Raw genomic sequence first — 12,130 nt, forward strand, 5'->3', positions numbered from 1 at the left:
ATTTATTCACTGTTACATAAGACACACACACGCACACACACACACACACACACACACACACACACACACACACACACACACACACACACACACACACACACACACACACACACACACACACACACACACACACACACACACACACACACACACACACACACACACACACACACACACACACACGCCTCAAGTCTATACATGCTATTGCGTAGGAAAGAAATAAAGTATAATCTGACTTACTTGTGGTTAAAATGATGAGTTTTGGATCCTGGGAAGATAAACAACAATTATATAATATACATAAATCATTTTTATTATTATAATTGCAACAATTTTACATTTTACATATTTTTGCAAGACATTTCTCAATTCCTATAAAGGGTGGGGTTAACCTTCCTGTCGTCCTCCCGGGTCAGATTTTTGACTGTTCCTTCTTTCGTTCCTTCCTTCCTTCCTTCTGTCTGTCCTTCCTCCCTTCCTTCTTTCCTCCCCCCTACCTTCCTCCCTTCCTTCTTTCCTCTGTCCTTCTTTCCTTCCTTCCTCTTTTCCTTTCTCCCTCCCTCCCTCCTTCCTTCTTTCCTCTCTCCCTCCCTCCTACCTTCCTTCCTTCTTTCCTTCCTTCCTTCCTCCCTCCCTCCCTTCCTTCTTTCCTTTCCTCCTTTCCTTCTACCTTCCTCCCTTCCGTCCTTCCTCCCTCCCTCCCTCCCTCCTTCCCCTTCCTTCTTTCCTTTCCTCCTTTCCTTCTCCCTCCCTCCCTCCTTCCTTCTTTCCTCCCTCCCTCCCTCCTACCTTCTTCCCTTCGTTCTTCCTTCCTCCCTCCCTCCCTCCCTCCCTTCCTTCTTTCCTTTCCTCCTTTCCTTCTACCTTCCTCCCTTCCGTCCTTCCTACCTTCCATTCTTCTTTCCTTCATCGTTCCTTCCTCCTTCACTCCCTTCCTTCTTTCCTTTCCTGCTTTTCCTTCTACCTTCCTCCCTTCCGTCCTTCCTTCCTCCCTCCCTCCCTCCCTCCCTCCTTCCCTTCCTTCGTCCTACCTTCCTCCCTCCCCCATTCCTTCTTTCCTTTCCTCCTTTCCATCTACCTTCCTCCCTTCCAACCTTCCTTCCTCCCTCCTACCTTCTTTCCTTTCTTCCTTTCTTACCTACCTTCCTTCCTTCCCCCTTCCTTCTTTCCTTTCCTACCTACCTACCTTCCTTCCTCCCCCCTTCCTTCTTTCCTTTCCTCCTTTCTTACCTACCTTCCTTCCTTCCCCCTTCCTTCTTTCCTTTCCTCCTTTCCTACCTACCTTCCTTCCCTCCTACCTTGCCTCCTTCCTTCCTTCTGTCCTCCCTCCCCCCTTCCTTCCTTCCTTCCCTCAAGGACAACAGGAGGGTTAAGAGAGTGTGCCCCTATTTGTACAATTACGGTAATCGCATCTTGCTTCTCTATGATGAGTTAGGTTTATGAGGACTAGTTCATCGTGATAATTCCCAGGCCAGGTTAGATGTTGGCTGCTGCTCACAACAAGTATAAAAGTACAAATGTGTGTCCGTGTCTCACCTCTCCTTTGTATCGGGCCAAATTAAGAGCCGGGAAGTCGTCTGAGTAGCTGACACTGAAGTTGACGACATTCACCAGATGTGCAGAAACATGTACGACTAAAGAGGAAGACAGACAGACAGTACTAGTATGAAAATGTACACACACACACACACACACGTTCTTTTTGGCAGTGGACAGACATCAGGAGACACACAGGACGTCTCCTCTGTTTCACACACCCACACACACACACACACACACACACACACACACACACTTAATTGCTAAGGTCAAAATGAACTACTAGAAGACACTCATACAAACATTCCTTTGTCTATTCAGCAGAAAGTCAGCAAAACATGCTCCTGACTCACTGATACACACACACACACACACACACACACACACACAACCACACACACAACCACACACACACACACACACAACCACACACACACACACACCTCCCTGACATCATAGGCTAACCACGCAGCCGCTCGACAGCTGATGGAATTAGAGGGCGTAATCATGAGACACAAGGGTCCTTTTTTCTCACCCACATCCTTCCTCACTCCCACTGCCCCCCCCACCCCCCCTCCCTCTCTCTCTTTCTCTCTTGTCTCACTCTACGTCTCTCTCTCTCTCCATCTCTCTATCTCTCTCCGTCTCCATTGTCATTTGTCTCAGAACTTTTTGGCACTCTGCTATTCGGACATGAGAACATTGCCTGAGGGGAGATGATGGGTGTGCTGAACTGTTGAGTTGAAGGGGTTGAACGGTGACGATGAAAGAGTGCAAACGCCTGTTCTTTCTCGTAGGTTCAATTACTTCTGTGGTTCTGGGTTATTAGCCACGCTCGCTCGCTAGCACTGCAGATTTAAGGGATGGCAGGTCAATCTGTCAGTCAGTCAGTCAGTCAGTCAGTCAGTCAGTCAGTCAGTCAGTCAGTCAGTCAGTCAGTCAGTCAGTCAGTCAGTCAGGGGGCCTGTTTCACCAAATCTGTAATTTTGACACATTTAACTAAATAAAAGAAACACTATATACTTGAGTAAGAGAGTGAACTGTAGGACTGTGGGACTCACTACTTTATCCGCAACTGGCATCATTTATATGCTATGAAAAAAAAAAGTTCCAGACTGACAAAAAAAATCTAAACAACTATTTGATCGACTGCCATGAAATCTGGTTCATAGTGCAGAGAGGAGAGGATGAATCTTACTGCGCTCTTTTGGTGATGCCCCCCCCCCCCCCCCCAATTTTCTGCTCCCCTTGTGCCACCAGCAGGATTACATTTGTGGTTTGTGGCTTCCTTCCCTCCCCCCCCTTCCTTCTTTCCTTTCCTCCTTTCCTACCTACCTACCTTCCTTTCTTCCTTCTTTCCTACCTACCTACCTACCTTCCTTCCTTCCCTCTTTCCTTCCATCCTTCCTTCCTCCCTCCCTCCTTCTCTCTTTCGTTCCTTTCTCTCTCTTTCTTCCCTTCATTCTGTCCTCCCTTCCTTCCCCCCTTCCTTCTTCCTTCCTTCCTTCCTCCCTCCCTCCTTCTCTCTTTCATTCCTTTCTCTCTCTTTCCTCCCTTCATTCTGTCCTCCCTTCCTTCCTCCCTCCTTCCCTCCCTCCCTCCCTCCCTTCCTTCCTTCCTTCCTTCCCTTATGCCACCAGCAGGATTACATTTATGGCTCAGACTGAAATATCTAAACCACAAATATTTAACTGTTAATTTGGTCCAGACAGATAATTAATCCTAATAATTTATGTTATGACTTAGAAAAAGCTTCAAATATCAACATTTGAGAAGCTACATTTTTGTTCAATCATCAAAATAGTTGCTGATTAAAGCATTTATTTATGATTCATTTATGAATGGCTGCAGGTCTAATTAGCATGGTAGCATGTTAGCGTGTTAGCATGATGTGTTTAGCTCCAAGCGCTGTAGCGATGTAGACTGTGGAACAATTCTTGGGATGGAGAGACAACAAACTATTTAGTAACCAGACCTCACTGAGTGGGACAGTGGATTCCAAAAATCATCAGCAATCACAATTTACAGCAGAGCAGCTCCTCAAAACAATGACTGAATCACGGCCAAGAAAAAGCACACAGTGGGTGGGCTCACTGTGATTTGCTCATAGATTTTTTTCTTTCTGTGAGAGACACAGAGACACACGTGATTCTGTAAAAACACAAACTGATGAGGAGAAAAAAATCTTGACACTGATGATTAAGAGGAAGAAGTAAACTGGAGCTTCACAAAGAGAGGAGAATCGCGCACACACACACACACACACACACACACACACACACACAAATATATATATAAGTAGAAACTGAGAACACACACCACCAGCTGGAGGGGTATCACAGCTGGTACCCCAGGAATGCTGAGCCAGCCTGTGTCCATTTATCCTCACACACACACACACACACACACACACACACACACACACACACACACACAGGCTCACATGCAGACATATGAGCTGTAGTAATAAGTGACTGTTTTTACCAGAGAAGATGCAGATGGCAACTCCACAGGCCACGTGAAAGGTCTTGCTCTTATCCAGGAGTCTGCGTGTCTTCCTGCTTGATACCTGTGTGTGTGTGTGTGTGTGTGTGTGTGTGTGAGAGTGTTAAAACCAAAAACAGAGCTATCTTTGAAACATAAAGTGCCTATTTTCCAATTTGCCTCCACACACATCCTTATTCATAACACACAAAAATATGATTTTAGAGTTGTTGGTTGAATCTTAACATAGAAATCTCTCTATTTTACCTCAGTGGAAACTAAAATGCATGATCTATTAGTAGGTTTACAAACAAAATAATAACTTTTTAGACTAAACTTTGCTCTGCCTTCAGCCCTTTCCCTTACCTGATGTGTTCCTCTGACAAAGGTGAGCAGGGAGCGACACATGGGCAACAGCACCAAGCTGCAGTTCAGGTTCAGCACAGATGCAGACGCCCTGCTGATGCAAAGCCCTAGCTGGAAGACACACACACACACACACACACACACACACACACACACACACACACACACACACACACACACACACACACACACACACACACACACACACACACACACACACACACACACACACACACACACACACACACACACACACACACACAGAAACACACACGCACACACACAGAAACACACACACACACACACAGTTAGGTAGGTTACGGAAATGGGGCCAGGGGATTCAGCTGATGCAATGTGATAGGGGTCTGACAGATTAAGATGCAGAGTGTCTGGAGCGATCTGCAACAGAAGGGGGGGCGGGGGGGCAGTAAGACCGGCTATGTGGCACTGATGAAAAGACATGAGGCAAAGCTAAGAGCTAGAGGTGGCAGATGTTCATTAGGAGTGACGACGGAGATGGACAGGATAAGGAATGATTATATTTAGAGGTTGTTCTGGCAATATTTATTATCAAGAAGCACAAAGTCGTTCCTTGTCTTTCTGCAGACGGACTCCTTGCTGTCTCAGGCGTGAGATGGCACAGTGAGCCCAGAGCAGAGGAAACAGTCAGATTATATATAATACATTATCTGGTGAAAGGATCACCTCGTTCTACCATCAGAACAATGTAAGCACAATAGTCACGTCATAATGTGTGCACAATCAGGACAATGGTTAGTCAGTAGATTATAACATACATGATGTGTCATGGTCAGCAGATTACGACACACATAAACCTAATCATATGACATAGTTACTCATTTGTATCAGAGAAGATGAATAATAAGAATTTCCATTACATGTTTAACCCTCCTGTTGTCCTCAGGTCAAGGAAGGACAGGAGGAAGGACAGGAGGAAGGAGGAAAAGAGGGAGGAAGGAAGGAAGGAAGGAAGGAAGGAAGGAAGGAAAGGAGTAAGGAGGGAGGACGGAAGGAAGGAAGGAAGGAAGGAAGGAAGGAAGGAAGGAAGGAAGGAAGCAAGGAAGGAAGGAAGGAATTTAGGAGAGAAGGAAGGAAGGAAGGAAAGAAGGAAAAGAGGGAGGACAGAAGGAAAGAAGAAAGGAAAGAAAGGAGTAAAGAGGGAAGGAAGGAAGGAAGGAAGGAAGGAAGCAAGGAACGATGGAAGGAGGAGGGAGCAAAGAAAGAGGGGAGGAGGGGAAGAAGGAAGGAAAACTTAAAGAATGAGGGAGGAAGGAAGGAAGGAAGGAAGGAAGGAAGGAAGGAAGGAAGGAACAGTCAAAAGAGGTGGGGTCAATTTGACCCAGGAGGACGACATGTAACATATGACATAGTTACTCATTTGTATCAGAGAAGATGAATAATAAGAATTCCCGTTAAAAAGGTACAGCTCAGTTTGGAGGCAAAGTAAGAGAGGTGAGATCGGGATGGTTTGGACATGTGGTGGAGAAGAGATGCTGTTTATATTTTGGGAGAAGGATGTTGAAAGATGGGAGCTGCCAAGTAAAGAGGGAAAAGAGGAAGATGCAGAGTGTCTGGAGTGATCTGCAACAGGGGGGGGGGGGGGCAGTAAGACCGGCTATGTGGCACTGATGAAAACACATGAGGCAGAGCTAAGAGCTAGAGGTGGCAGATTGAGTTTGATTAGGAGTGACGGACATGGACAGGATAAGGAATGATTATATTAGGAGGTACAGCTCAGGTTTGGAGATACGAAGTAAGAGAGATGCTGTTTATATTTTGGGAGAAGGATGTTGAAAGATGGGGGCTGCCAAGTAAAGAGGGAAAAGAGGAAGGCCAAAAAAAAAAAAAAAGGAGGTTTATGGATCGGGTGAGGTTGCAGAGAACGGGAAGAGATGGAGATGGAGATGGAGATGGAGATGGATGTTTGGCAAACTCTTAATGGGAGCAAAACTGCAACACTCTTGGCTTCTTTGATTCCTTATTTGTTCACTATCAGCATCAGGCGGTGAAAGACAGCGTACTGATGATACATTTCCACTGGGACGTCCTCTCTGAATCATACAACACCTGGTACCAAGGATGGACTCAGTGTTTGTACATGAAGTGAAATGAGAAGGATGTCAACTGTTACAAATCCAAATCCAAATCTAGCAGCACTGCAAACACAGCTCAATAAACACGGCTGTTTCTCATGCGGAAAAACTGGATGTACTTTTTATAAACTCTTTCTTGGCAGCCTCCGTGTTCACTGCTGGTGCCGTCCCATCTGATTAAGAAACTGAATCAACTCGCGTGAGAGGTGAAGGTGTGTAGACGAAGGAGGAGAGGAGAGTCAAACCCGAACTTTCACTCCACTTAAAATCTATCTTAACCTTCCAGTCGTCCTCCCGGATCAAATTGACCCCATCTGTTTTCCTTCCTTCCTTTTTTCCTCCCTCCCTCCCTCCCTCCCTCCCTTACTTCCCATCCCCTTTCTTCCTTCCTTCCTCCCTCATTTCCTTCCTTCCTCCCTCCTTTCGTCCCTCCTTTCCTTCCTTTCCTTCCTTTCCTTCCTTCCTTATTTCCTTCCCTCCCTCCCTCCTCCCTTCCTTTCTTCCCATCCCCTTTCTTCCTTCCTTCCTTCCTCCCTCCCTCATTTCCTTCCTTCCTCCCTCCTTTCCTTCCTTCTCCCTCCCTCCCTTCTGTCCTTCCTTCCCTCCCTCCTTTCGTCCCTCCTTTCCTTCCTTCCTTCCTTATTTCCTTCCCTCCCTCCTTTCCTCCCTTCCTTTCCTCCTCCCTCCCTCCCTCCTTTCCTTCCTTTCTTCCTTCCTCCCTTCCCCTTTCTTCCTTCCTTCCTTCCTTCCTTCCTCCCTCCTTTCCTCCCTTCCTTCCCTTCCTTCCTCCCTCCCTCCTTTCCTCCATTCCTTCCTCCCTCCCTCCTTCCTTCCCTTCCTTCCTTCCCTCCCTCTTTTCCTTCCTTCCTTATTTCCTTCCCTCCCTCCCTTCCTTCCTTGACTCGAGGACAACAGGAGGGTTAAGTATCAAAGATCATAGACTTCTAGGAGGTTAAGTGTAAAAATATGATTAACTGATAGTTTGCATGCTTTTATATAACTGAATAAGCACCAATTATAAACAATTAGATAAGCCAACTGAGCAAATCTCCAGGCCATGCAGACACGAGGCAAGCTCAATTAGATAGAGATAGAGCACATAAACAGGTGAGAGTTAGAATTTGGTTATAATAAGTCGAGGTTAACACCAGCGTGCTTAAAAAGTCTGATACTTTTACCCTTTAAAAAACTTTCACACACACACACACACACACACACACACACACACACACACACACACACACACACACACACACACACACACACACACACACACACACACTGCAATGCACAACTTCCCTTTAGAAAAGCAGCTGACGGCAAAACCACAAGCAGGAGATCTGATATCCTGCTTTCTGTACATCCTTGACGCATGCACACACACAGACACAGACACACACACACACACAGAGAGATACACACACACACACACACACACACACAATACAGGTGAATGAGATAAGCTGCTTTTTGAAGTTACACCGAAAATTCCCTTCAGCAGCATTACAACATTTTCCCAATTCAGGTACACACACACACACACACACACACATAGACTCACATACATGCAGGTGCACACACACACACACACACACACACACACACACACACACACACACACACACACACACACACACACACACACACACACACACACACACACACACACACACACACACACACACACACACACACACACACACACACACACAAACTTAAGCCCTCTGGTAAGGCATTCAGTCAAAGCCAGCGGCGTGCCCACACTTGCCCCTCTCCGCTCTGTGCCTCCCACCATACAGGCAGCACATGAATAGCTCACACATGCTGCTCGCTGCCACTTCTAATTCTTCCCCTTATTACATCCTGCGTACTGTACATCCTTTCTGTTGGGCTTCTTTCTCACATTTTTCATTGCACTGCTGCAGCATGTTTTCATTGTCGGCTTCCCTTTGAAGTTCTCGTCACTTTTTTTTCTTTTTTGGTTTAATTTTCTTACAGGATATGATTTTATGTGTTTGGTCATCTCATTTGCAAGAAGTGGGCATGATAGTTTTCCTCCTCTTTAAAGCATCAACCTGCAGTGAATCAGGTGTTTTAACCTTCCCGTCTGTTTTGACTGTTCCTTCTTTCCTCCCTTACTTATTTCCTTACTCCCTCCTTTCCTTCCTTCTGTCTTTCCTTCCTTCCTTCCTCCCCCCTCCTTTCCTTCCCTTCTTTCCTCCCTTCCCTCCTTTCCTTCCTTCCTTCCTCCCTCCCTCCTTTCCTTCCTTCCTTCCTCCCTCCCTCCTTTCCTTCATTCCTGCCTCCTTTCCTTCCTCCTTCCCTTCCTTCCTTCCTTCATCCCTCTGTTCCTTCCTTCCCTCCTTCCTTCCTTCCTCCCTCCCTTCTTTCCTCCCTTCCCTCCTTCCTTACTCCTTTCCTTTCCTTCCTTCCTCCCTTCCTTAACAGGAGGGTTAAAAAGCCTCTCAGATGTACTAAAAATTAATTTCCAAATACTCTGGCTATTGATTAACCACTTTGAGTAATTTTAAAAAATAAAAAAACTGAGATGTTTTGGTTCCAGCCTCTTAAATGTGAATATTTTCTGGTTTCTTTATGACTTTTTTACTTTTGGTCAGGACAAAACAATACAGTACAAAACAGGGATGCATCTTGGAGATAATCAATTCATCAAGGACATAACAGACAGATGACGCAATAATGAAACTTGAAAAATGAAAGTATCTACAGGGAGGTGAATGGTACAAAACTGAAGAATTCACTCTTTCTTTCTTTTTTGTCATACAGGTAACCCAACTAGCCAGAAGCACATGTCGATGTTATCAACACGTTTCCTTTTAAATTGGATAGAAATAGATAGAAAACAGATAATGTTGTTGTGTATTTGTAATCAGGGCCGAGCAATTTGGGGGGGGGGTCTAATTGCAATTATTTTGACTGATAAAATAATTGCGATATAATTTGTGATATTAGAGGGAGTGATCATTTTTACATCATTATTCTCTTTATAATTGAAAAACATATTAAAATGATTATGGTGTGATTTTCTTAGAGGGATCTGTACGAAATGAAGACGTTATCTTCAGTCTATAGGATATGACATGTTGGTCAGGATGTCTCTGTACCACAATAATATTAATTTTAAATGATATTTTGACACATATTGAATTGGATAAAATTGCAGTAGATCATGATGCGATTAATTTTTCAGCTGTATTTGTGAAATGTAACAACAACCGACAGCAGCTGATTACTGTCGCTAGAAACACTGTGACAGATAGAGGAGTCACCTGAGCTTCCCAAGTGTCAGATGATTGGATGATTGGTAATGTCAGTGGTATTTTTATGCACCAACATGCATCAAGAAGATACACAACACACACACACACACACACACACACACACACACAGCACCATGAACTTGTGACAACAATTACACCAGCACTCACATGAACCAGCAACCATCAAATTCCTAACTCTGTGACTGTGTGTGTGTGTGTGTGTGTGTGTGTGTGTGTGTGTGTGTGTGTGTGTGTGGCTAATTGCTCTCACAGAGTTTATAGCCATAATTCAGATTCATTAAAGATCCAAAGCTATGGTGATATGAACTGAAATCTGAAGAGGACTTGGGGCTTAACTGGTGTCATCTGGGCAGTAGCCACTACAAAGAGTCATGTGACCCTTTCTAAACACATGCTATTTGATGATAAATGATATTTAAGAGTGCAAACCGTAGAGCTTTCAAAGACCTTAACTCTGAATGCAAATGTAAACTTCCATTTCATTTGTTTTTCATCATCAAATTTAAATCTAGATCAATCGTTTCTTACACGATTACAATCTACAGGCCTGGATTCGCCCATGAGTCACTGCAGGTTTTAAAGAAGTGCAACAACAACCAAAAAAGAAAAAAACCCCTTCAGCATCAGAGTTTATATGCTGATCCATTTTAATCTTGGTGAAGTATATAATAAATAATATGCTTCACCAATGCAATGCATGGTAGTACATGTACCAGGTGACACATACAGTAGTACTACAGATGCATCTTTAAAAAGGTCTGGTTTTCAGGTCTTATGTGGGCTGCAACCTTTGACCCAAAGAAAGCAAATCCCACTGAGTTACCTTTCTTTCATGATTCACACAGATGTACATGTCTATGGAAATGGTTTGATGCCTGTCGTTGACCTCCTTCACCCATAAGTGAACTGAGACAATCCAACCTAAAGGTAATGCACTTTTATGAAGCTTTCTGATAAAAGCACCATTAAACACCCTTTTTCGAAACTTATCTTTAGGTTAATGTGGTGAGAGCTTTTCAAAATGGTTCAGTAACGACGTCTGTCCATAAAACAGTGCAGTGGAAGCTCAGTATCATCAAGCTTCCTCCCATGATGTTGTTGCGTTTTATATATAATTAATGTTAATGGTCAAATAAACCAAAAATAATCAGCATGTCTTACCCCGAGCATCTTGTAGAGGTAGTGATACTGCTGTCCAGTGGAGTAGAGCAGGAAGGTCTTTACAAACAGCCAGGTGTTTGCTCCCAACCACAGCACCTACACACACACACACACACACACACACACACACACACACACACACACACACAAATACAAATACAAATGTGTGGGGTTTTTTAGTTCCACAATTAACATTTAATGCACATTTGCAATCCATGTCTAAGCTTTTCCATTTAATCTCACCACATCACAAACATTGGCATATGATGATAGTAGCAGGCTCTATAGATACAGACATAAAGCCATAAACCCTCCCTTCCAGAGCACTGACACAATGCCTACCAGTGTCTCTATGAATGTTCAGATCTGTTACTGTTTTTCCTCCTTTAGGATGAAAAGCTGCTACAGAACAAGAGTTGAGTCTGAAAACGCGTTGCAACAGGTCATAAACAGGTAAAACAAACAGCCTAACTAACGGTGTGAAGTGGAGCTGAACGGCTTTAAAAAACAAATCTCAGTTAAAAAGAAAAAGAAAAAAAAAAGTTTTCCCACCAGGACCAAGTGCTTTCCTCCCTCGTTGGCGAGCCAGCTCCGCACCGATACAACCATGATGCCTGCAAGCGACTCAGCAGCTGCCCAAAAACTTTTCACCAAACCCCCGGTGTGGCTGAAAGGGGAACACCCGTCCTCCCTGCAACTCTGTCTATGTGTGTGTGTGTGTGTGTGTGTGTGTGTGGAGTGTGCAGACCGGCCGGTATCTGCTCTGCTCTATCCTGCAGACTGAATCCCTGCTCTGCTCTCTATCGTCTCTATCGGCTCATCTCGTCTCTTCGTGTTTCACTGCAAACATGATGGTCAACTGTACAGCATCGCCGCAACTCCTATTAAAATGACATTAGGCCTAATAAAGATTATCAAAAAAGCCACAGGAGAACAATAAACATCGCTCTACCCAGCTGCACTGCTCGTTTTAGCCACTAGAGGGCGCCACAGACTTACTATCCAAATGAAGAGCGTCTATAAACCAGCACTGCTTTGTGATTTCATGATAAATTGAGTTTCCACCAGGGTATAAAAGCTTCCTTCTAATTAATGGCTTAGTTAATAAATGTTGCATGGATGCTTTATAAACCATCAGATAAACTTTGGGTTGCCAGGTTGTGA

The 12,130-nt window shown here is 44.4% G+C and overlaps 1 protein-coding gene across 1 annotated transcript in view; it reads right to left on the reverse strand.

Moving 5' to 3' along the window:
- LOC128360957 (NADPH oxidase 4) overlaps positions 1–11,575 on the reverse strand; it is a 38,280-nt gene extending 26,705 nt beyond the window's left edge. Inside the window, exons 1-6 of the mRNA XM_053321523.1 lie at positions 11,519–11,575; positions 10,967–11,062; positions 4,390–4,500; positions 4,024–4,108; positions 1,537–1,634; positions 241–268 (exon numbers count right to left, since the gene is read on the reverse strand). Of these exons, the coding sequence (XP_053177498.1) occupies positions 241–268; positions 1,537–1,634; positions 4,024–4,108; positions 4,390–4,500; positions 10,967–11,062; positions 11,519–11,575 (475 nt within the window). The remainder of the gene's footprint in view (positions 1–240; positions 269–1,536; positions 1,635–4,023; positions 4,109–4,389; positions 4,501–10,966; positions 11,063–11,518) is intronic.
- Positions 11,576–12,130: the final 555 nt, after the last annotated feature.

Source organism: Scomber japonicus, chromosome 6 (genome assembly GCF_027409825.1).
Source record: "Scomber japonicus isolate fScoJap1 chromosome 6, fScoJap1.pri, whole genome shotgun sequence".
Taxonomy (NCBI): Eukaryota; Metazoa; Chordata; class Actinopteri; order Scombriformes; family Scombridae; genus Scomber; species Scomber japonicus.